The 26,766-nt window shown below is 40.6% G+C and overlaps 1 protein-coding gene across 2 annotated transcripts in view; it reads left to right on the top strand.

Moving 5' to 3' along the window:
• arhgef10lb (Rho guanine nucleotide exchange factor (GEF) 10-like b) overlaps positions 1 to 20,993 on the top strand; it is a 54,574-nt gene extending 33,581 nt beyond the window's left edge. Inside the window, exons 19-28 of one of the 2 annotated variants that reach the window (XM_034694774.1) lie at positions 1,277 to 1,404; positions 1,517 to 1,617; positions 2,219 to 2,340; positions 3,898 to 3,984; positions 4,126 to 4,349; positions 4,943 to 5,100; positions 5,185 to 5,327; positions 12,874 to 13,045; positions 15,931 to 16,047; positions 17,881 to 20,993. In XM_034694774.1, the coding sequence (XP_034550665.1) occupies positions 1,277 to 1,404; positions 1,517 to 1,617; positions 2,219 to 2,340; positions 3,898 to 3,984; positions 4,126 to 4,349; positions 4,943 to 5,100; positions 5,185 to 5,327; positions 12,874 to 13,045; positions 15,931 to 16,047; positions 17,881 to 18,473 (1,845 nt within the window). In that variant the 3' untranslated portion in view covers positions 18,474 to 20,993. The remainder of the gene's footprint in view (positions 1 to 1,276; positions 1,405 to 1,516; positions 1,618 to 2,218; positions 2,341 to 3,897; positions 3,985 to 4,125; positions 4,350 to 4,942; positions 5,101 to 5,184; positions 5,328 to 12,873; positions 13,046 to 15,930; positions 16,048 to 17,880) is intronic. The other variant, XM_034694775.1, reaches the window with a different exon arrangement.
• The last annotated feature ends 5,773 nt before the right edge of the window (positions 20,994 to 26,766 follow it).

Below are 26,766 nucleotides of genomic sequence, written 5' to 3'. Positions count from 1 at the left end.
GCCTTTAAAATTTTAGAATGGCTGCAGCTTCATCCTCACACGCTTGGGCACTTCATCAAAGTTTGACCTTTATGAGCTCTTGTTTCTGCTGCCGACAGGTTCAGAATATTAGTATGAGTGTCAGACAAAAATACAGAAAAAGTCTACTGAAATCAAACTTTAGTGTAAGGTTATTTTCATTAAAGCCAGGAACAGCAGTACATTAATTTCTTTGATGTCAGCAGACTGCACGCACTAAAACAGCTATTGGGCTTTACAGAACAGAAGTGAGCTCCACATATCCAGACTTTATTTGAGTAAGCTGAGTCGACAAAGCCATAAACTTTCTCTGTTAACTTTCTGCTTCAGTCTCTGTGTTTTGTGAACAATTGGACGCTTCTCCTGCAGAAAATAAACAATGACTATCCGTCTGCTTCAGTCCTACTGATATAATTCTGAATATATATAAGTTACTGTGAAAAGTAAACAGCGGCATCGCTGCTGCAGAAAAGGAAAAGGAGGAATTCTGCTGACAATGATTGTGTTACTTCGTTCATTTAGGAAACGTTAACAAAACACACGTGATTTCAGCAGGACAGGCAAAAACTGCAACCTCATTGGGTACCTATGCTTCATGTAAAACACAGAGGTAACTTTGCAGGATTTTAGGACCAAACATTAAAAATGTACAGACATAATTCATAGAAGATTAGATTTAAAGTGCAAATCTTATCTGAAGCAAACAGAAGCACAAGAGGAGGTAGACTGGAGGGAGCTGATTATCTACATTAATAAAATGCGTTTATGCTTCGTGATGTGATACTGCATCAGCTGATAATCTGTATTGCTTGCTGAGGACATCTGTAGGCACGGCACTTTACAGACAATTTCAAGCTGTATCTCTGACTTTAGAATAAATTACTGTTATGAACTAACAAGGTTAAAAGAAAGAGACAGCTTCATGACACTTAAAACTCAACCTTTGGGCTCATCAGACCTCTAATCTTGCTCCTGATCTAACAAAACTTTGAAACAAAAACAGTCAAAAAGTAGTTAGTTAGATTTCTGTATTTTCATCTGAGTCTGCTTTGAAGAGAAGGATATCACAGATGTCTGTATCTGAAGAAAGGATAAAAAAGTCTGACTCTGTGGGGATCCTTCATGTGATGTTGTCAGCCACCCTCACATTCTGCACAGATTCAAAAACAGTTTGAACCTTAATGTAAAAACATGGCCTGAGTTTAAAGATTCTGAAACAGTCTAACTCGTGAATCCTTTCTGTCTCCTCTCATGTCAGAATCTGAACACCACGGTGTCTCAGGACTGGTGTCGGGCTCTGCAGAGGCTCATCCGTTTGAAGGAGGAGGAGATCCAGAATGCCAACAAGTGCCGGCTGCGACTGTCTGTACCGGGGAAACCTGACAAGTGAGTGAGGGGAGGCTGATGTGGGTCAGGCTGGGCTCGGGGCAGGAGCAGCTTTAATGGTTACTCATTGTGTTTAATGTGGTTTAATGTTTGGTCTCCTGTTTGCCCTCAGGTCCGGTCGTCCGGTGAGCATCATGGTGGTCTTTAACACTCCCAGCCCGCTCAGTAAGATCTCCTGGGTGAACCGGCTCCACCTCGCCAAGATAGCTCAGAGTGAGTACAGAGATGTGTGTTTTTTATGAATCAATCAATCTTGATGTGTACAGCACCAAATCACAACAAACGTTATCTCAAGACGCTTTTACAAACATAGCAGGTCTAGACCGTACTCTATGTTGAATTATCAACAGAGACCCAACACCAAGACAGGATAAGACTCAGTCTTACCCCGACTTAATCCACCATGAGCATTGCAGGTCACAGTGGCCAGGACAAACTTTCTTTAACAGGTAGAAACCTTGAACAGAACCAGACTCATGTTAGACAGCCGTCTGCTTTGACCGAGTTTGGGTTGGAAAGAGGGATAGAGGAGGATGATAGTGATGAGACAAGTAGTAGCAGTAGTAATAGCTGTGGCCACTGGAGTCCAGCACGTCCTACGACAACCGAATCAACTTTAACTTTGTTTTTTACTAGTTTACCAGATCTTGCAGATTTCTTTTCTTCACATTTTTATCATTGATTGTTTTGAATATTTCCTGTTTTTATTTTGATCTAGATTTTATTTTATTTTTTCAGTTCAAAATGGTGAAACAGAGCTCAGTCTTTGTCTGTGTATAATGTGTTTGTTGTTTATTCGTGTGTGTGTGCTCAGGGCAGGAAAACACTCCAGGTTGGGAATGTGCAGAAGAAGAAAACAAGACAAAAGCACCGTTCAGTTTTCCCTTGCTGACTTGTAAACTTCCCGTCTTCTCCTCCAAAACACACACTCTAAAGGTGAGAGCTGCTGCAGGTTACTGATGCTCATATTTAAACAGTAGAAGAAAAACAGCATGGTGCTCTTTTATTAGATTGTGTGCTCTGTGTCTTCTGAGGGTTTCAGCTGTGGCACTGGTTTGGGTTTCCAGGTCACTGATCAGCCCTTATTTCTGTATCACAGAGCTGATAAATACATCAGACTGAGGCTGAATGCAGAGGAGGCAGCAGTATTTTAACATAAAGAAGCATTTTGGGGGAACAAAGCGTGAAAATGCATTAGATGATGATGAAATCAAGACCATCACAAATCTTGAAAATGTGTTTTTTGACTCTCCAGGAGCAGATGATCATGTTATCGCCTCTGTTTTTGATCATTTATCCAAAACTGTGGGATTTTACGGATGGTTGTGTTTTAATAAATGTTCTTATGACTTACTTATCAACAACAACAAACAGATCAATCATATACAGAAATAAATGCTATCTATGAACTCATGTCCTGTTGTAACTTATCACTTTAAGATTTGCTCCAAATGTGCGTTATAAATAAGAATTATTATTATTATTATTATTATTATTATTATTATTATTATTATTATTATTGTTGTTGTTGTTGTTGTTGTTACCGAGCGATGTGAGCGTTTAGTTGATTACACAATGAAACATCTCTCGTTAGTCAACACCAGAATGAATGGTCAGTTTAACAAGTTATTCATATTTTAATACTGTAGGCCTGAAATGGAGGCATACGTTGCGCGGCTACTATCTACCTGGTCCTGAATAATACAGATGACAGATTAAATCTCAAAGCTCGGTGCAGTTTGGCGTATTTTATTTCATAAAATGGAGATGAAGTTGTACGAAGGCCTTGTCTGGTTAACTTGACTGGGTTGATGCGTTACAATCACAGGCCTATGGACGTTGACTTGCAGGGGTAGACCAAAGGCTAGTGCTGCTAGCTTTGCTAACATTAGCCACATTTAGTTAAACCGTTAGTGTTGTTTATCCATAGACTCTACGATCCCGTGTTTAGTCATGATAAATTAGGTTTGCTCACTTTCGATTTATTTCTCTCTGAAATTTTTAGTACCTCTAAACAAGTCAGCCAGCCGGAATTAAAATTTCTGTTTTAAATATTAGCAAATTAGCCGTTTCAGAACATAACTGTAGCTAATAGATAACGAAAAAATAGTGCAGTAATAAACCCAATACGTAAGAATATAAAAGTATTAATTGACTATTCCATTTATAAATAGATACATTTTGGTCATGAATCACGGTAGTAGTTTTATTTTTTAAATTTTTTAAATTTTGATGCCTTTACATTTCAAATGAGAGAGTATCACTACTAACTCCCTACAATTTTAAACCACTTTATTTTTAACTCTTTTTTTCCCGTTTGTTTTTGGTAATATTATTGTTATTTTTATTTTTTTTTGTCATATTTGTATCATTTTAAACCTCTCTTTACAGAGTATATTTTATGTCCCCTGTTGTATGTCTTTAAAGTGAGCTTCTCCTTTATATATTTGTAGTCCTGTGGTAAATCTAACTTGTCTCTGTCTGTTTGTGTAGCTGGAGGCGGCTCTCCACAGCCCATCTCAGTCCAGCCTGCTTGGTTTCTGCACCGCCAGCACGTCTTTACCTCAGGGTTACCTGTGGGTGAGTACGGCTGCAGGACTGCTAACAGCAGAATGTTACACAGACCTATTTGATCTGATTTATCCATCTTCCATTCATTTTTTGTTTCTTACTTTTGTTAATTTGCCCTGAGGTAAGATTAGTCTCCTCTTTTCACTCAAGGTCGCTGGTGGAGGAAGCAGCTCAAACCACAGCGGAGAGGTGGAGATCTTCTCCCTGAACCGAGCTGCTCCTCGCCTAGTGAAGACCGTCCCTCTGAGGGCCCCGGTCCTCTGTCTGGAGTATGTGAGGGAGCCAAGTGCATGCATCGAGGAGAGGGAGGCTGAGAAGACCCAGACTGCTGCAAAGATCGGGAATATCATCTGTGTGGGTCTGCAGGACGGCAGGTCAGAAACTCAGTCTGCAACATTAAACTTTGTGTGGATTTAATATGGATTTTTATATCTGGTCCAGTCAGTCATGTGCAGTAAATTGATACTATTTGACAAAAAGCTCTGTCCCTGTTGGGATCCTTTCTGTGATGCTGTCAGACAGTCTGAGCCTGTCAGTCATAAAACAAGAACTTTGATCCGGCACATTATCCTCCAAGAAATCGGCTGCAGTCTTCACAGCCCGACTTCACTTTTTCCGACTAAAGCAATTCCCAAACTTTTTGTACCTATTAGTCATTTCGACCCCAACCTCAGGTCCATAGGCTATCATGTGACATTGACAAAGCTCCTAAGAGAACCAGCAAACTCTTTATTGCATCGGGTTCCCACTAAGACTTGGAAGGAAGTTGCGTGAAGTTGAGAAGTATCCTGACTAAGAAAAGATTTCAAGCTGAACTTTTGTGCTTGCAGAGATCAATGAAAGCTAAATGTTGACTGGAGGTCTGCATTCTTCCCAAAATATTCCAAAATAGGGCCCATGATAAAAAAAACACAAACATGATGTGTGTATCTAACATGCCTTGTGATGTGTCTCCTTGTCTTCGCAGCATCCATGTGTACAGCAGTGTAGACACAGCTGTGCAGTGCCTGCTGACCTTAGTGAACCCTGACAGCTGTCCCATCCTCTGCCTCAAACACTCGCTCTCTTTCCTCTTCGCTGGCCTGGCCAACGGCAAAGTGGGCGTGTACCACAGGAAGGCTGGAGGTGAGTCTAAATGTCACAGAGTGAAGTGACTGTTGTAAACAGTGTTATAAAAGGTGCTAAACCCAGGACTGTTCCTCCTCGCAGAGAGACTGTGGGATGTGGACTCGTGCAGGCTGGTGTGTCTTGGCTCTGAGCCGGTCTGCTGTTTGCTGACGCTGGAGGACGCCGTGTGGGCCACCTCTGCAAACCAAGTGTCAGTGGTACAGGGATCCAGCCTGCACACACAGGTATGCACATTCACAAACATCAGGTGTTACGTTTGTTGAAGCTCCTGGGAGAAACTTGGGGTTTTCAATGATTGAGGCGCCTGCTGAGGACAAAGTGACACCTCTCATTTTTTTGTTGATTTAGTCCTTTAACAGAGGAGCTCTTTCTGCTTGTCAAACGTGTCATCCATAGTGCCAAGTAAGGCTGTTTCTGCAGTATGCTGTAACCAATCTGCAACCTCTGGTCTCAAAATATGTAGCCCATGCGGAAGTGTTATAAACTGCAGTTCATTGAGCGTCCACTTGAGGCTGGCTGCAGAAATACTGGAAACTACATACACATCCATTCAAAAAAGACGACATTTGCAGCAATATTAAACATGTCTAGAGCCTGGTTCAAAAAACGTCTTTGGTCTGAAGAGCAAATTTCTCTATCGGCACAGACTGCCAATTTGCTAACATCATATATCATACATCCCGAGTTGTTAGTCGACATGTTTTACCACAGACTGCAATTTAAATCGCCTCTCAAACTATAATGTATGTATAATGTATCTGAACTCTGATTCACTTAAAGCTCCACTGAGGAGATTTTAATGGGTCATAAAACTGACTTAAAGTTAGGGTTGGTAGTCTCGGAAAACTAGCATGAATTTGAATGTAGCATGTCTTCAGGACTTTGTCTAACACCTCCCCCCTCCCCTCGAAGCTCCTCCAAAATGCCGCTCACATGCATGAGCGCCGCTGATTCTCGACCATATGATCGTGACTGATTCAAAACCGGTCCTCACCAAAACGTTATCATAGTGAAAGTTAAAAACACAAACAAACATGTCTATTGTTAGTACTCACATCTGTCATGCTTGCATTATCCAGTTGTACCAGTGACACGATATCAGGAGAAAAGTTATAACACATATAATACTGTAACAACTCTACTGTAAGTTAAACGTGTTCAGTGTAGATGTTCTTAATTCCTACAGTGTTGACAGTCAGTGAAGGCATCAGGAGAGGTGTAGAGTGTGCGAGCTGGAGAGAGGATAGGCAAGAGGAGAAGTTCTTCATTCATTCAAACATTGATTGTTGCTTTGTTGGTTGGCGTGATCACGGCCGACGGTGACCGGTTATTAAAGCTCAACGTGTTCACGAACCGCCCCGTCATCCCAACAGCGTCCGGACCGACGCTACAATGTAAATTTCTGAAGGACCTACTAAATGTTATTAATTCTTTTGCTTGTCAGAGCCCCCGTGGTGAGAGCTTTTTAGACTCGGTTCCGGACTACAGTCTTGAGCAAAGCACCTCATCGGGTCAGAGGGGACAGGCCCGAGGTGGAGCGAGAGGGGCAGTAAATAGAGTCAGGGGAAGCAAAGGCAGGGGACGGTGAGTGAACGCCGGGGAAATGTACGCGCAGGAGGCAGGCAGAATGGCAGGACGGGGTTTGATTGGTTTAAAATTTTGGCTCCAAAAAACGGTGATTGGTTGGAGTTTTCCCAGGTTTACTCCGGCTGTAGATAGCAGCTTTTTTTCTCTCTTTTTTTAAGAACACATTATGCATTGATTACTATCAGGACATAAAGATCATTTTAACCAGTATAACAAAAAGTGTATCTAAATCTGACTACCAACCCGAGCTTTAAATTAATGCTGAAGCCTCTATGTGACCTACAAAAACAAACAAGATCATTAAAAACATGATTGATTATTTCTAAATAGTATTAATTTTGTGTGTATATCACAACTGCTGCAGGGTAGGTGTCCATCAATGTGAGCTACAGCATGTTGCTACATGAGGAAACACTATTTGCCCACACACCTAAAAGAGTCAATGCAAACCAAAAGTCGCTTACGGTAGCTTTAACTCAGACCAGTAGTGAGGAGAAATGTCGATGTAATCCACACATGAAGCACACACATACACACACTCCTCCATTTGCATAACCGGCGTTGTTAAGCTGCAGCAGCTGCTCTCAGTGGAAACAAGGATTCCCCTGGAGAACGAACTGCAGGGAAAAGAGAGAGAGAGAGAAGAAAAGCTTGCCTACAAACTTCTGACTCCAAAGCGTGGGAGTATTTTCAGCAGAGACACAGTCAACTCTGCCAGTTAGAGAGAAGACATGAAGTTAAAGCATCGCTGTGCGCTTTTTGAAGAGGTCACCGTCCTACTCGCATGTCAACTCCCTTTAGACCTGATCCTCTAGAGACTTCCTTAGTGCCCTCGCTCGAACTCAGAATCAAGTTTATTGAAAAGTAGGATTACATTTAAATGAATTTGTTTTTGTGTTTGGTAAGAGGCGTAAAGTTTGACTAGCAATGTGCACAATTTACTTTATGAGTAATGTGTAATGTACTTAAACATTTAAAGAAGATATATGCAACATTGCAGGGCTGTAATATAAAGTGTCGAGGTTAGGAGGGCAACTGTGTCACAGAGGGCGGAGTGGTGTGACATTATTGATGACTCTGGCTGTAGCCTCTTCGTCCTGATGGACCTCCACCTCCCGTCTGAGGTGAGGTGAGGGTCTCAAACAGTGTGTGTCCGAGGTGAGGGGGTCGGACACAATCTGACCTGCACGCATCAGGGGTCGTGGAGGCGTACAGGTCGTGTAGAGAGGGCAGACTGCAGCATGTCACCTTCTCTGCAGCCTGCTCATGTCCTCAGCAGACCACCAAACATCCTCTTTGGCCATTTTTTATGCGGATGTTGTTCCTGGTTTGATGAAGCATCGTCATGCTAACATTAAACCGTTCATGATCAAAGTTATCTCAAAGGTTTTGAACACAAACTGGATTTTTAACTTGAATTGATCATCCTTTGTTCTCTCAGTTTGATACTACTCTTTAGAGCTTTAATCTGATCTCGTCCGACCAAATGAGAACAGGTGTCTGACACTTTGCCGTCCTGCTGTGACTAGGGATGGGTACCTTTCACATTTGAACCGATACCCGGTACCTGGGAATCGGTACTGGTACTCAATGGTACCAATTTTCGGTACTTTTGTGTGTTTATATGGTAATAAATGTTATTAAAAAAAAATTAGTTTAATTTAACATATTTATTTAATTTAACATGAAATGAACAGAAACAGGATTATATAGGTGATTAGATATATTAGCTGACACGTGCTTGTGGCGTCTAATTGCTCTTTCGGGAGTTTATCAATGAACACACGTGAATGTCTGCGGACGGGAAAAAGTCAGTTCTCCGTCTCTTTATAACTTTACTTGTTGGGCATTCACGCACACAGGAACGGTTATAAACAGGGCAGGTAGTCGGAGCAAGAGAGTCAGTCTCAACCATAGACTGTAGAAAATAAACTTAATCCTCCTGGAGTTCTGCCTCGCAGTGAGTGCGCGCGACCATCAGCTGCAGGCTCCGTTTAGCGCGCTCCCGCGCAGATGCAGAGAGCAGAGACGTCACCCCGGTCAGTCTCTGACTTTATTACAGGGCGAGAGTATGGAAAATCACCTACTCTTCCTCTCCCTCACAGTCACAGGGATGCGTTCAGGTACCGACACATGGTACCGTTTCATTTTACGTGAGTCGGTACTCGGTAGTACCGACGGAATTCAGTCGGTACCTATAAAAATACCGAATTCGGTACCCATCCCTAGCTGTGACTATGATCAGCCCGTGCTTGCATTTATTAAGCTGATATCTCTGCAGAACATACATCTATTTTACTTGTAATTAAACAACACTGCAGAGAGGAAATCCCACGTCCTTCTCTGTGCTGGTTTGGAATCAAATTAACATTCAGCTCCATGTTCCTGAAGCTCACAGCTGCTGTCCTAGTTTCTAACAAAAGCTGCACAATAATTCAACATATTTAAATGACTTTAAGTTTAATATTTGACATCCTTGTGTCTGCACTAATCAGCTTCTTTCTCATGTTGTCTTCAATTCTTTAAGCTCACCTTCCCACAGCCAGCCATCTCAGGCTGTCAGCTGTAATTCCTTGCGCCGCTCTGACTCTGATAGACCGTGTGAGGCGTCAGGTGTGAGCTGTGTATAGAAGAAGCGAGTCCGCGGGGACTCAGACACTTGTTGTGTGTGAGCTTGACTGACAGATGAGTGTGTCGGGAGCTAACAGGCTGCCAGAGGCGCTGTGACTCCTCTTCCTCTGCTCCTCCTCACAGAAGTCTGCAGCTCGCTCTCTGCGGGAATGAATGGGAAGTTTAATTGAGGAATGTGTTATTTTGTTCTCTTTGCTGGTGTATGTGTGAGTCTGTGACCTTTCTGCTACAATAAGACTGTGTGAATCTGTTGAAATATGAATGTGCCCTTAAAATGAAAGAGGAACAGAGAGGATGAAAACACCTCAGACTTGGTGAGTTTCCTTTGAAGCTTGTTAGACCTGCGCTGACTTTTCTCCTCACGTCTGAGGTCATTATTTTCCCACCATGTTCAGCTTAGATTGCTTTTATTTTATTGCAAATAGAAAAACCAATTCTGCTGTGCCTGTTTTAGAGCAAAAATAACATCCCCTCAATGCCCACACACACACACCAACACACACATCCTATAATACAAACATTATGAGAAAGAGACTGGTATCATTTGTAGGAGGCACATTAGAGTGGAGCTGTGCATATCTTATGAGTTCCTTGACCTTTTTAGATTTATTGCATCCTGTAAAGATATTATTGGACATTTAATATAATCCTACATGAAATATTAATGCAGCAAGTCTCACAAACATGCTGCACTTTTAGGAAATACATATTTAATTCAGATTTGCTTGGAATCCAGCCGAGAGTTTTAAAACGTTCGATCTGAAAGAAACAGTTGCTCCATTTGAGTTTGGAGCAGAGCTGTCCATGTGAGTTTGGCGGGTAGAAAGACAATGTAAGAGTGAGAGAGCATTAAAGTTTGACGTTTAGTAAAACTCTGAGTTTGTAGGGGAACATTTCCGACACTCTTTAAAAGACGGAGCTGGAGAGGAGAACCCTCACAACTGAGGGAGAGAAGACGAGGGAGAAGAGGAAGAAGTTAATCTCTGACCTGTTTTTGCAAGAATGCAGATAAAACACAACACAACACATTTTAAATCATTGAACACACTAAACAGACGCAACACACTCTTCATCAAACCAGATTCAAACGAGTTGGACTCTCAACATCCAAATAAAAATATTTGGTTTCAACTGAGAATCCTACGTAGACCATCTCAGTTCAGTTAGGTCTGACCGGTCTACGCAGGAGTCAGGAAGTGTGGATACTTCTGCACGGCTCTGAACACTTTATGTGAAATGAAGAAACAAGAATTATTCATTTGGTGCTGACATTTTGGAACCTCTTTGCTCTGTTCCTCATGTGTCTGCATGTTATCTTCATACTAACATGCTCAGTATCAACTTTTCCCACTCAGCGCAGCTCGAGTCTTCTCTCTCTCTCCTCTCAGAGTCTCTTCAACTCTCTCAGGTCTGACACCATGGAGAGCCTCGGTGTCAGCTGATGGGATTGTTGTTTTTCATACTAATGAATGAGCTGAACACAGACAGGGAAGTGTCTGTGTTCAGATTATTCCCTCATTGTCTCTGATAAATAGGACAGTAAAGAGAGTGACTCATCTTTTGTTATTAAGGATGGAGAAAGAAGTGGAGCAGCAAAGTCGTTTCATCTCAAAGGAGGAACAAACATGACACTTTAAATGTTTTTTAGTTAGGACTTCAGATTAATAACATCAGATTAAAATCTTGAGAATGGGTTGATCAAAACAAAAACATCAGATCAGGTCATCTAGTCTCAGAAGTTTTTAACACAAACTGGAGGTTTGATAAAAACTGAGTAGGACTAGGTCCCCAAGCAGAGAACTGGATTCAGGCTGGATAACAGGAACTACCGGGAAGGAAAGAGGCGAACAACACAACATTTATACAACGATGCTTTTCTCACAGTGCATGATCCCTCACTCACAGCAGGACATGTTTCCCAAACTCAGCTATGTTTAGTCCACCAAGCTGTGAATGTTTCGCAGCTTTAAAGAAAGAAAACAGGCTTTAAAGGAGGAAGTTCAAACTCAAGATCTCCTTCAAAAAGAAAATGGTCAAATTAAAAATAAATGTATTTTAATATGGTAACTTTGCTAACTTAGTGCACCTAAGTTTCATGACATGTTTTGAACAATGACAACAAAAAATCTCATCTCAGTGCATCTCGTGTGGCACCTCAACTCTCTTCAGCGCATCTCATCTCTCCTAATTGCTTCTATTCTCATCTCATCTCATCTCTTCTATTTAATTTCTTCTCTTCTATTCTAATTTCTTATCATCTCCCGTCATCTCCCCTCTTCTATTTTATTATCATTTCTTTTCATCTCCTTTCTTAAATTCTATTCTCATCTCTTCTCATCCATTCGCATCTGTCCTCATTCCATGTATTCTAATCGCTTCTTGTCTCATCTTTTTATTCATCTCTTTATTCATCTCATCTTTTCTCATCTAATTTCTTCTCATCTCTTCTCTTCTCATCTTTTCTCATCTCATTTCTTCTCATCTCTTATTTCATCATCTCTTTATTCATCTCTTCTATTCTCATCTTTTGTCATCTTTCATCTCTTCTCATTTCTTCTCATCTACTCATTTTATATCATCTCTTATCATGTATCTCTTCCGATCTCTTCTCATCATCTCTCATCTCTTCTATCCCAATCTCTTCTTTTCTGTTCTATTCTCTTCTCATCTCTACTCATTTTATCTCTTCTATTCTCATTTCATCTTTCATCTAATTTCTTCTCATCTGTTCTCATCTCTAATGTCTTCTCTTCTTATCTCATTATTTCTCATCTCTTCTATTCTTATCTCTTCTCATCTCCTCTCTTTTCATTGTTGTCTACCATTATTTGCATGGTCAAGGACGACAATGACACCGTAGAAATAATCATAAACTGCTGAAGTTAAGATGTGAGTTCAGTGAAGCAGAGAGGGAAATTACAGTATCTAAAAACCTGAGCTAGCCTGTGATTTCTGTAGTATCATGTGTTTTGTCTGCATTTAGAGTCGTTTAAAAATCATAAAACTGTTGTTTGTTTACCTCAACAATACAGGGACCTGAAGAGTCAAACAGTGTTGAGTTTTATCATAGAAACATAGCTTTAAAGAACATGTCAGTCACAAAGATTTACTTCAAATGAGTTCACTGGTTTTGTGTTGGTTGGATCTTCTCCTCCCCCTCTCCCTCATGTTCTCCTCTGCACTGACAGGAGCGTTGCATTTTAAGGAGGCTGTTTGCATTGTTTATGTCATGTTGAGCAAGTGTGAGTGAAAATTCAAAGTTTCCAGAGCAGGAATGTGGAGAACGGCAAATAAAAATATGCAAAGTTGGAGAGGTTTGTAGAAAACAAAAACAAAACCTGCTGAGCATGGAACTGTTTTTTTTTGTCTGAGAGGATTTTGTGTCTGTGAAAACTTCTTCTCAAAGAAATACTCAAAAGTGCACAGAAATAAAAAACGTTTTGCAGATAGTGACCATATGACTCTCACATTTGATGCATTAATGTTTAACCCGTACCTGCTGCTGACACCTGCAGACCCTCACCCTCTTGCTCACTCTCTATATCCCTCCAGAGTTTTGAAGCCCACCCTGATCCTGGCTGCAGCGTCAGCCACATGGTGCGCTCCGGAGGAGGGGTCTGGATGGCCTTCAGTCGGGGCTCTTCCATCCACCTGTTCCACACAGAGACCCTGGAACCACTGCAGGAGGTCAACATCTCCACACGCACCGCCCACCTGACAACAGGTAGGCCAGACAGAACATGATGATCAAACAGAGTGCTGCTTCATGTCCTTCTTCGTCACAGACTGTGACATGATTCATGGCTGTGCTCGGGCAAACAGTCTGTAAAAACGTCAACAGTGAAAGAGGTGCATTATCTTAGAAGCCTTTATGAGCTCAGCCTCAGACCGGACTTTTCTCTGACCTGCTGTGGGTTTGTTTTAATATGATCAATCCACTCTGAACACAGGAGCCAGTGAATGTTAAGTCAGTCTTTTCATTGAGTCACAGAAGTTACAAAGGTGCAGGTGCAGTAGTTCCCACCTCATTCTCATTTACACATGATGGCAGATTCTACTGGTTTTGCAAGACTTCAGGATCTTATGCAGAAACCTTCAGCAGAAACACAACATGTCCTCTAATGCTCACTAAAATTTCCAAGACTGAAATAACTATCTGATCTCTGGTTGTAATAAAGTCTTATTCAGTGGGTGGTGCAGCTCTGCAGCAGTCTGTGCACTCTGCATGGGGCCCTGACTCTGGCCACAGATCATTGAAAGATATGCAAAAGACAAAAATGTTTATTCAACCAGCGTGCATTTTTTATTTTTGAGACTCTGCAAATGAGCTGCATGATTCCCCCTTGCACATTGAGTTGCCCTCATGTATGAAATGCGCTATACAAATAAAGTTGCCTTGCCTTGCCCTCTCAGATTTATAAATCACAATAAGGGATGCAAATAACAAGCGTTCTCTGCAATCAGTCTTTGGAAATGCAAACATTCAGTTATCTCTTACTTGTTACATTTTTCTAATGACAAACATATATCTCCCACAGCAACATATGCATGTTAGCATATAGCTGACAGTATTGCAAAGCTACAGAACATGCAGAGGTGTACAAAATGCGCTGAATATCAAATTGCAGGCTCATAAAATGTACCTCCGCAGACGTATAGTAATACTGAGGGAGGCTCTAACTAATAAATGTGATCCTGCTGCAACAAGAGATTTCAGATTCAGTGTCAAGTTTTATGCGAACTTGTACTCACTGAGAAAAATAATGTCCACAAGGTCAGGGGTCAGTTAGGTGTGCAACTGGGTATCTATCAATCCTGCAGCAGAAAACAAATGCAGAAAACCAACATTGCAGGTATGCTGAGATAGCCAGTCTGGGAAATCTTTCTGCATCGACTTCCACCAGTCTGTCGGCTTCGTATCCAAAGGTGGGGCCATTGTGTATTGCTCCCCCCAAAAGAAGAGCCATCGCAGAGACCTGCCTGCGCATCTCTGCTGGGCGTAACACCACTAACCGGGTGGTTCACATTGAAACATGCATTAAATGACACCACACTGATAGCTGCATGTAATATGAGACCACATAATCATGTTTGTTTACATATTCAGACTTAAACAGCCCCATGTTTTAAAGGTCCTACTTTTGGTAGAAAGTGATGCACAACTTGCACAATAAGAGTCCTCCTCATTGCTTCACAGCTGTTATATCTGGACTGTATCAGTCAGGCTGTTGTCAGCAGCAATGCTCAAATCACAGCCAGCTTTTTTGCAGTTGGCAAAACTAACATCAAATTTAAAGCTACAATGTTTTTATATGGTTATGAACGAGCAGCAACCTCCAGCCGCAAGAATCGAAGCCGATGCGGAAGTGTTAAAAACTGCAGTTCATCAAGTGTCCACTTGAGTCTGGCTCCAGAAGTACCGGAAACCACTTACACACCCATTCAACAAGCCGATCTTTACAGCAGAAATAAACATGTTTACAGCCTGGTACAAAAAGTGACTTCAGTCTGAATAGCTCATTTCTCGATCAGCACACACTGTACGGGGGTGTGTGTGAATTTTTTCATAACGCGGTAGTTTCGAAGATATTAAGATCACAAGTTTTCCATTATGAGAGGCACAGCTGACTTGACTGACAGGCAAGAACACTGTAGCTGTTGGCGAGGAGGCTAAAGTCCCGCCTACTAACCTCACGCTAGCTCGACAGCAGTTAGGTTGAGTTCAGCATTTCCAATATGGCACCCGTCGACGATGTGCTTCAAAACAGCGATTCAGAAACAGATGGGTGACGTCATGAATACTACGTCCATTTATTATACAATGGTTATGAATCAGATTGAATTATTCTGATGCTTCTCTGTGACTTCAAAAAGCAAACAAGATATCATCTAGAAGACTATTTCTATACGGTTAATTGTAATGCTTTAACCTCTACTGCAGGGCTGCTGTCAGACTGGGTTACTGAAACAGCTCTGTTTACATTTCAAACAACTGAGATTCAATACAACTTCAATGTTTGTTCACAGAAGCAGAATATTATTTTTTTATATCAGAAAACAGTGCTTTCTTAAGAGTAAAGAGGAACTTCTTTCACCATAGGGGGTGCCAAAATCAATACAAACTAAAAGTTCCTTACAGGAGCTTCAAAACGAAAAAGCCTCTTCATTATTTATTAGAGTACACTAGATGTGTTTTTTTTTATTTCTGTCTTTATGTGATGATGACAGCTAAAAATAAATTATGTGCAAAAATAAAATCCAAGCCAGGCTGCACAGAAAAAAAAAAATCTGTATCCTCATTGCACCAGGTAAAAGAAAATGGAGCGTGAAACTCGCCATCTGTGCAACGATTAAAGAATCAAACAGCAGTCGTTAGACAAAGTAGAATCAAAGCATCTGAAGAGCAGAGTGTTGCAGTGCTGAACGTGCTGCCATCAGTGGGGAAAATGTCACTTTTCTGCATGCAAAGCTTTCAGTAACTGCAAAACTGTGAATGACTCTGCACCAAGATCAGTGCACACACGACCCTCCTCCTGCAGGACCTGCTCACCATCCCATCAGACACAAATATAAGTCACGTTAATGGCTGAATGTCTCTTTGTGCTGCAGGTCAAGTTAGCGTCTCCAGCCTGCTGATCTGTCAGGGTCTCCTGTGGGTCGGGACCAGCAAGGGAGTCATCCTCACCTTCCCAGTGCCCACTCTGGAGGGAATCCCAAAGATCACAGGTCAGTTCTGTGAAAAATATGTTTAAAGAAAGGTTTGAATCTTGTAAAGATGTTTTTGTTGGATTGTTTTCATGACAACTTCTCAGATTTGTCATTCCGAAGTGAAGACGCACTCACAGCAAACAGACAGATGTGCAAACTCCACAAACATCCCACATGTTCGGCTGTTAGATCAGTCTGATTGGAAGAGGAGGTTGTTCCTCTTCTCCTCCCCGAGGTGTTTCAATCACACTCTCTCACGCTGAATGGAATGAACCTGTGAGCTTTCATGTTCGCCTTTTGCCTGATACAAACACAGTGCAGGAGTAGAGGAGGACGAATCTGGCTTTTCGTGTACGGAAGTCGATCATAAACGTGAATGAAATTTGTCGCTTGAATTAAAACTGGCAAAATAAGAAAGGAAGTTGTAACCATGGCACATTTATGGCAAACCTTTCAATTTAACAAACAAAACCATCCCTGGATATCGTGGTTTGATACAGGACTAGAGGTGCAACGATGGACCAGCTGGTGACCGGAATCAGCTATTCTTCAGCCTGTTCGTCCGTGAAAGACGACCAGCTGCTCCTCATCCTGTGCCGCATGTTTCATGCCAAGCTCACAGTGACATAAACACTAACAGGACACACACACAAGAACACAAGACAGCAGTACTGTTACGGACGTGAGGTGTCCATCAGCAGCTTTGACCTACAGTAGGACAAGCTAAGAGCATTTCGAGGTTGTTAAATAGAATGTGCTGATCTGCTGAAACACTCTGAACCTGAGGACAGCCGTCTCTCCTCCAGTGCTGCAGTATGTTTAGATAATATTTAATGTTTTATTCTTCGGTAACAGTTGCATGATTAAATGATAAAACCTCAGCACGTGAGTGTGAGATTAAAAAGTTTGACCTGGCGTGAGACGCAATCCTCTGCAGGAAGTATTACAGATTTATGTGTATGGATAATTAATCGCTTTAAAACATGATAAAAACTCTGTGCAGTCCTAAGAGAATTATAAAGGCCGTATAAATCTTTATAGAGTGTGAACTTAAAAAAGAAATGCATTTATAAATAAATCAGTAGATTTTTTTGGTTTTGCTTTGCATGAATAAAGACACTTCCACCGTAAATTATGGCTTAAAAATACACAAGATATACCAGAGACGTCCATGTATTTTTATACATAAAATTAATTTTTAAAATGATAAAATTAATTGAAATAATAATAATAATAATAATAAGAAGAAGAAGAAGAAGAAGAAGAAGAAGAATATTACTTACTTATTTTATAAAATTACAATGAAAAGTATTTTTTTTTTTTTTACATGAAAGGATGTTTTATAAAAATGTAATAAAGAAATAAAATTAATAATAATGATAATAATGATAATAATAATAATAACAATGATAATAATAATAATAATAATAATATTAATAATAAAACAAATAGTTAAAGAGAATGTTTGATTTTTCTGTCAATAAGTTGTTTTGTTGTTTCTTTTACATAAAAGGAATCTTCATTGAAAAAAAAACCAATAATAAATTATATTAATTTAATTTAATTAATTTTAAAAAATACAGAAAATGTTTGATTTTTCTCTCAATTAAAGTTCATACAATACAAAAATCTGAATCAGCCAAATTTGGATCATCAGGTCAGGACTTGAAAAAATCTGAAATCTGAATCGGCCGAGGGTTTTGCCATTTTCTTTTCAGGAGTCTTTCTTTCAGATCTGTAAGCTTTGTTGCAGCTGTGGCTCTAACAGCATTTTCACAGACCTGATATTGTCATAATAATATGTTTAATCTGTTCCCTCGTGGACTCACCCAGACCTCACTGTTCCATCAGGTAAAGGGACGACGTCTCTAAACGCTCACTGTGGTCCCGTGGACTTCCTGGTCTCCACCTCCAGCAGCCTGGCCTCCGACCTGCTCAGACGGGACTCCATGCTGAACGGCAGCGAGGAGTCCTCTCCTAGACAAGGGCGGGGCAGTAAAAGTGATATTGGAGGAGAGGATGGAGGGCACAGGGTGGAGCGTAGTGGCTCACCTCAGGACTCAGAGTCTCCTCCACCGGGGGAAGAGAGGCCGAAGCGTCTCCTGCTACAGTACCGCCTTTACTCCACCTGCCAGCTGCCGGGGAAGCTGCTGACAGCGCAGCCCGAGCAGGGGAGCCTCAGGGCCCCCACAGACTCCCTGGAGCACAGCCCGGAGGACGGCTCCATCTATGAGGTGAGCGAGGACCCGGATGTGTGGGTGAGGGGGAGGCCTGTGGATTTGGGTAAGGAGGGGGAGACCAAGCGGAGTAAAGTCACCTCGATGGCCATCTTCTCCGGGGGCAAAGGGTACAGACGGATCGGACAGACTTCCACTGTAATGGGCTCAGACGCTGCTGAAAACACGCTACTGGTATGGCAGCTCCCTCTGACTCTCAGCCAATGACCGAGCAGCATGTTGAACCATCAGTCACTGAAGTTCCAGACACTTCTGTGTTCTGGACTTAACTTTGAGCTCCATTTCTGCATGTGATCTGGCGTCAGGAGCTACAGACATTAAGATGAAATCAGAAAACAACCTTGAACTGTGTGAGGTTGGTGACACCACGAACACGTGATGTTAGAAAGCTAATGTGAGCTCACATGACCTGTGAAATCTGCAGCTACCTCCTCATGTTGGACACCATGAAGGCCAGCATCCTTCATCTCTGTGACGGGATCATAAAGAATGCATCATCATTTCAGATCCAGTAGTTGTTAAAGTTTATGTGTGAACCACTTTAAATTGCACACTGCAACTTCTCACTTTGTTTTGTTTCTCTGAGATCTGAATTTATTAACATTTTCAAGTCATTATAATTCTCTCCACGAAAAAGAGCAAAGACTCTACCCGCTTCAAACTGGCACAGATACTTGCTGATGGAACATTCTCACCTGAAGACAGGTCTTAACATCATTTTGGCACTGATTGAACGAGCCATAAAATGCCTGTGTTTGTCTTTAACATCACTTGAAGTGACGTGAGGTCATCAAAGAAAAGAGACCAGCACAAAACCCACGAAAGATTACATTGTTTACACCCCGGTTTATGTTCAGCCCGAATCCCTGAGACGCAATATTTATTTATGTATGGAAGCCCATTTCTGTCAATGAATAAAAAATAAGATAAGACCTAGCCTAGACATAAGACAAGGTTGTCATTCTAGAGATTGTAAGTCATAATTATGAGATACAAAGTCAAAGTTATGAGAAAAAAGTCAGCTTGAGGACAAAAAGTCAAAATCATAAAAGTCATTATTAGGAGGAAAAAATAAAAAATTAAGATAAAAAATGTCAAACTTTTGAGAAAAAAAAAATTATTTAAAGATTAAAAGCATCAGTAAATGTTAAAAAGTAGATATTATAAGAGTGTGTATTATAACAAAAAAAAGAAATCATAATGAGTTGAAAGTTGAAATCATGAAAATAAGACTTAAAAATTAAACTTTTTAAAAGGGCTTTAAACAGATGAGAAGTTTAATCCATGAGAATAAAATTCTCATTCTGAGATAATACTATTCCATGCATGTAGATATGTTTCAATTGTTGTTTTTTTGGGTGCATTTTGCCTTTATTATTAAGGACAGCTGATGTAGGGAGTACAGAGTGAGGGGACACTTCCAGCAAATAGTCATGGCCTACTAGACATTTTCATCTCAAAATGTAATCATGACTTTATCTCACAAGGTTGCGTTGTTTTTACATTAGAGCTTATTTCATTTTTTTTCTATTGGCAGTAATAAGCTTCCATATTTGTCATATTTGAAGGTGTCTGTGATGAACCGTAGAGGAGAAATGTTAAAGTCAAATTCATGTTTTTTTCATGTCCGAAGCAGAAAGGTTACTTTTTTCGTGATTTTTGTGCCACGCAAGTTTGACGTAAGTTTGCAAATGTGAGTCTTTTCATTCCCACTTTTTCACCATCTTACTGTCAAACTTTTTTCAGGCATCTCTTTGGACTGAAGTTTATCAGTGTTGTTAATTTACAATCTTACACGATCAAAATCAGCACTTTGACTACCACAAATGGGATTTAAACCAACACTTAACCTCAGAACAAAGTCACGTGCAGAGGAGAACTTCATAAACCTTGTATCTCATATAAATCAGCCAAACAAGTTATCTTAAAAGTATTATCCCTGATCTCCAGAGTCTTTGCAGCATTGTAATGTGTGTAAATAAATTAAACTGCGCTGACACAGGCACCTTAACACGCTCTTATAGTAATCATTGGATGACTATGTAAAGTCGACAATAATGGTACATACAGTAATGTGTGCTCAGTGCTGCTGCTGCTGTGTGTACAAACATTTTAGAGACCATTGTTATGCAAACAAGAGGGGCACATATCATTACAATAAAGTTGTAATTTTCATGATGGGTCATAATATCATGAATGAGTCACACTTGAGTCACACAGCAATTAAGGGAATAAGAATCAAACTTTCGTGGTCATATTAAAAGTTTGAAGGTTGGGATCACAAATAAACATGTTCAAAAATGTATGTACACAAATACAGATATGTTGTATTATAAAATGTATTTATTTCAATGAAATTATGCATTTGTGAAATCAAACACTTTGTGTGTTTTGCATCAGTGTTGGCTTGTACTTGTCAGTGAGTAACTGAGAGTTTAAATCAGTGTTATATGATCACAGATTGAATGTTCATGGTACATTTTCTTCAGTTTTTTAATGTAAGATATTCTGCAAAAGTGTTTTCGCATAAAAAACCCACCTTTACGCCCCGGTAGTGATAATTATTGTTTGTCTTGATGCTTATACTTGACAGATTATTAAAAGCTAGAATCATTTGAATTGATTTTCACCTTCAGAGCAGGAATGTTGCAGCCTCCTGGGAGTAGGTGGTTCATCTTGTGGTACATTTTACACTGGCACTTTTTAAATAAAATATAATGAAAAGTATCAAATCTACGTTTGGTCGTTCCCTTTACTTAATTCATATTTTTCTCTGTCCATAAGTAATAACACTAAATGTTCCTGTATTGATTCTGTTGACCTTTAGATGAAATCTGTAGCTTTTCCTAGGATGAAGACTACATTTCCCATGAGTACCATCCGTATTAATTTGTAGCTACTGTAACGTAAGAACGTCTAAACTTTGTAATCCTTAGTAACCATTAGTTAGCTTACATAAGGTGAGCAGACGTACACATTTAGCTCTTTTAGCTAGCAAAGCCCTGATTGTAGAGTTTCTCTGTCTGAAACAATACTTCAATAGGACACGTACAACTGTTTGATAATCCTGCTCCAGTATCAGCCATGTATGGAAGAGAATTAGGGCCACTGGGAAACATTTTTTTTGGAGGGTGGGGAAGTAACAGAAGTCTTTAGGGGTGTACTTTTTTATTTCAATTATGGGATTAAATTCAGAATTCTGACTTTTCTTTCAGAAACATGACTTTAATATCACAATTATGACTTTAATCTAAGAATTATGACTTTAATCTAAGAATTATGACTTTAATCTAAGAATTATGACTTGCTAACACAGAATTCTGAGTTAAAGCTCATAATTATGACTTTAATCTGAATTTTGATTTGTTTTTTGCACATAAAAAAAATATTTATTTAGGGGTCCCTAATCCTCATCTGTAGGCCCTGATGACAAAGAATTATGTTGAAAGAAAATAATCTATAGGAAAAACCACCTACTTCTCACTGCCAAACTTTACCAGCAGAGCTCTAAACTGAGACTTCACGGTGAGGGATGAATATCAACTCTGTTCTCGTAGTGGCAGGCGTTAAAATTCATCATAAAGAAATAACCAATCTTGAGTCTGATATCCTCATTTTACCCTCTAGGGTCATGAAGAGGCTTCAGTATAAGAGAGAGAATATTTCAACATCAGTTAAAACTCCTCACACTGATTTGAATGTGTTGTCGGTGTGTTAGATGTGTGTAATTTTATGACTTTTCCTTAGCCTTAACCGTACTGTCGCTTCCTTAGACAGACACATTCTGAAAATCTTAAAAGAGGTGATACAGTGCTGAAAAAGTATCCTCTATGATATCTGGGGTCTGCTTTACATATCAGAGTCATCATGGCAGCACTGTCAGTAATTTATTCAGGGAAAAACCAGGCAGGAATCAACCTGTTGTTAACATTAAGCAAATGAACTCTCTGTAACCTCTAAAAGCAAAGAGAGGAAATAAATTTGACTGTTTCTGTGGGCCAGCGGGGACTCGTGTTGAGCATGAACTCTTTCCTGTGTTTTTATTTTACCTCATTAATACGTTTTATGTTTCAAATCCAACATGGTGAGCTTACTTAATATATCATTGGTCAGTGAGTTTAAACCAAAACATAGACCTGAGAGCAGACAATGCTTCAAATATGGATGGTGCAGAAAAGATAAATCTGAACACTCTGAAGCTTCACACACATCTTTAACGGCATAGCACAGAAAATCTATGGCAGCTAGGATTAGGGAAGACTTAGGGAAGACTTCCTTTTCTGTGCAATGTTTACATCAGGAAAGTAAATGCCATAATTTCTAGGTCTTACATCCCCCAGAGTAGTGTCCATTCATCTATTTTAAGTAGGTCTCAGTTCAACAGTAGACAGTAAGTTACACAGAGGCTTCACTCTGGTTTATTTTATGGGTATGAGCCTGGAAAAGAAAACGATTTTCTTGTGATTTACTCAAAACTTCAGGGTCTTAAATTTGCTGAAATAAAAAAATCATGATGCAGATTCTTCAACACACAACTGATCAGTGTTTATTTACCCTCTGTATCTCCACTTTTAGATCTACTTCAACAGTCATCATTTGATCCTTAAAGGACTTAAAGGTGTTTGTCTGAAGCAGCAATTGGAAGTACAAATATAAGAAAATGTGTTTCTCAACAAAGGGGGCGAGCTGACCAGCATCTCCTGTGAATAATACCCTTACTATTCCTTCATACAACCTCAATTCAGAAACCCTGATCTATCACTTTAGAATACATGTCAGGTTGTGTATAGCTTGCTTTTCGATTTATAAAGACTTGATGACAAGTTAATTTGTTTTTTCCTCGTCCTGGTGTGTGTGGAGGCCAACAATCCTCTGAAGCTCTGGATCCATAAGGATTGGATTCAAATCCCTTGTAATTATTCCCTGTCCTCATATAATCCATTCTTCTCAGAAACACACTACTGTAGATAAAGACGCCTTAAAAGCTGGACTGGACTGTCAACAGCTGGCTGGTACAGAAATGACTACAGGAGCTTCCTGTATGTATGTATGTATGTATGTATGTATACACATTACGCACTAATGTTGTCATAGATGAGCAGGAAAGGCTTTTGTCAGGACAAATCAAACATTCAGTCAAGAAGCAGATCAGGTTTTGAATGTTGGAAACAAGTTAGTAAAGAAAAGTTACACGAAATAAATGAATCTGCACCCTTTAGCTAAACGGAGGTCATCAAAGCAGAGAGGTTAAATACATTTGAACAGTATAAATACTGACCTTACAAATGAGAAGGAAAAGAAGGTTTAAATAAAAGCTTGTCTATTCAAACACAACATAGGGGAAGACGTTAAATAAACCTAACAATTCAATACAGAAAAGCACCACTAAGTAAAGGATAGTGTATCTAGAATGGGTGGTTATGCATATCAGAAACCGGACTATCAGGGATGGTTGGGGTCCAGTAGCTTCTCAGGCTGCTCTCACATCTGTGCCCGTGAACTGCCATTATTTCACCACTCTCAAGACCAGCCTGAGACCACAATGTTTTCACCACAGTGTCAACAGGCAGAGGGGGAATAAGATGGACTACTTTCTGTGGATTATTTTGATATGACGTGTGATCAGGTTGTCTCAAGCTCTGTTGACGAGTGAGGCTCCTGCAGCGTTCATTACCGAATTATCAGAGTAGAATAGGGCAAAGACAGCTTGGGTCTGAATAGCTAATTTCTCTATCGGCACACATTGTACAGGGTGTGAGTTTTTTTATAATGCAACAGTTCAGAAGGTATTAAGATTACGAGTTCCGCCCATGACATGAAGGACTTGATTGACAGGCGGGAACAATGTAGCTGTTGGCAAGGAGGCTTAAAGCCCACCTCTTTACCTCACACTAGCTTGTCACAGATACTACGTCCATTAATTATACAGTCAATTCTTCAAACCCAAACAAGAATCTGTGATGCTGTGGACTGTAAGACCCAAGGGAGCTCTGACGTTTTATTGATGAGTTAAATGTTTGTTTTGGTGAGACAGTGGCAGTCAGCTGGGGAGGGGGCTGGGTGCTCCCTTTCTCAGCAGCAGAGGAGTGCTGGTTTTCTGAGTGGGTGTGGCTTAGCAGAGGAGAGGAAAGAGGTGATCAGATGATTATACACACCTGTGGCCTGTGTGGAAGAAGAAGCAGGACAAAGAGGAGACCGGTTTTGGCAGAGAAGGAAGATGGAAGCCTGTGGAAGAAGTGTGACTAAAAAAAGAAAGAAATAAGGAAGTGGGCAAAATCAGCTGGAGCGGGCTGAGAGGAAAGCAGCCTTCTGTGTCTTTGGAAACTCCTCCCTTCCCTTCCCTTCCCCTTCCCTTCCCTTAGATGGACTTTTGTAGCGTGATTTGTGGTCTATTTTCTGACTGTCCCTGACCTACTTTCTTTTCCAAAGACGGACGTGGTGGACAGTCTGGCGTCCGATTTAAAACGAAACCCCTGATAATTTAAAGTGACAATACGCTCCAAGTATTTCTGTCACGCTACAAGTGGTGGAGGTGTGCCGTCAGTCCTAGGTTCCACCAGCACGTTATGTTGGCGCCCATCGAGGTGGCATTTTGGCTTTGGCTCTTACAATGAGTGGATCACAGCAGCGAGCTGTCCATATTCAAATAAGGTCAAGGGTTTTGACCACAGACTGTAAATAAAATGGACAGCGTTGCTTCGTCTCTTGACGTTGTACGGTTCTGAAGCAAAAAATCCTGCTCCTGGGCGCCGCCGTTGTGCAGCTAGCTCCTGTGAAGCCACTGTAACGAGCGCCGCCCTACAGCGTAACATCCCAAGACACTGTGTGTCCTTTGAAGTTTTCCTCTACGGCGGCTGTGAATCAAAGGAAACTCGGAAGTAAAACTCCTTTTTTTAAACTCTAATAACTAACGAAAAATAAACTTTTCAGGAAAAAGAGGACTTGGACACAAAACAGTCAAACACTAACTACATATCACCACAGCATATGGATCTGAAAAACATTCGTACCATGTGTATTTATTTTTTAAAGTTCGACTGGGGGAGACGGATTTTTTGACCTATACTGCAGCCTGCCACCGGGGGCAGACACACCGCTGAAAGCTTCACCACCAGGGTCGCATCCGGCTCGCTTGGTTTTGATCAATGAGGATCAAATATTTGACACAGTCAGGTAATTATCTGGGATTAAAATGAACTGATATGTCATTTAGGTTGATCTAATGAACAGCATGGCTTGTCTTCTTATAAATATTAGCTAAATGTTTATTTGCTTCAACTTCTCAACTGATTTCAACCAAGGAGATATTTCAATTTAACTTTTTTATACTGTTTTTTTTTTTTTTCTTTTGCTGCCACACAGACGTTTCTCACACTCTCTTTGTTTCTTTTCTCTGTAAACATTGTCGCTCAGTGTGTTCTGTTTTTCTGTTACAGTCCGCATAAAATGTTCAGTCAAGCAGCAGATGTGACACAAAGATAAAATGAATTTCTAAAGAAGCAACTGTACTTTTCTAAGGTAGATAAAGCCCTATTTTGACAGCTCTAAATTTCTTTGAATAAATGCATCTGAAATATTCCAAGCTGTCCTTGAGCACGGAGGATACAGCGCCAGCTAAAACAAAACAACATAACGAACAACAGAAAGTTAACCTGGACTCACACCTGGAGTTTGAGGGCTAGTAAATCAATAATTAATCTGAGGTTTGAGCATGTAGCTTGAGGTCTGTTGTTGGATTTTCCGCACCTCCACCTCCTGACTGAAGGATCTGTCTTTACAAAGATGCTCCAGCTGCTGGAGTTTGAGCTCCTGCTCTTCCCTCCTGGTCCTGACCTCTGACCTCTGGTGGAGCTCGTGGTTTACAGAGTCTCATCCTCCAGGCTGCTCTGCTCTTCCAGCTGTTTCCTCCAGTTGTTGGCCCAGTTTGATCCTCACTGTTTGTTCTTTGGATGTTTGTTTCTGAAGCATCAGTCTGTAAACTGTGCCCAAGACAAATTCTCCCTCAGGGATAATAACGTTTGATTTCTCTCTCTTGTAACACTTGGCTCCCTCTGCCTCCCGCTGCCTGCTGCGTTTGTATTCATTGTAGATTATCTTTGTCTTATTTCTTTCCTGGTTGATTGAGACCTTACAGATGAAAGCAGTTATTTTTCTAAAATTGATCAGCAGTAGTTGCTACTCGATACAAGGGACTTTATATTGTTCTGCCGTTGTTGACACTGGCATGTTACATGTTTATATAACAGCTCCCAACAATTGATAGGAATGCAACCTCAGAAGCCATAGGCTAAAATCTGCCTCTGGGACAGTGTCAGGCTTCTCTGTGTAGACATCTTTTCTGTTTGCAGATTGCTCTTTTTTGATGCATTCCAGGACGCCAGGAAATGTAAACGCTAATTTACTTTCTCCAAGAAGGGTCACTCAGATTTCTTGCTCAAGTTTAAATTTAATCTACAGTTGTTCTTGCATGCAGATATCTGTTTTGGTCGTAAGATTACTG

This window comes from Notolabrus celidotus, chromosome 11 (assembly GCF_009762535.1).
Source record: "Notolabrus celidotus isolate fNotCel1 chromosome 11, fNotCel1.pri, whole genome shotgun sequence".
NCBI lineage: Eukaryota > Metazoa > Chordata > Actinopteri > Labriformes > Labridae > Notolabrus > Notolabrus celidotus.
This window is presented reverse-complemented; position numbering and strand designations above follow the sequence as displayed.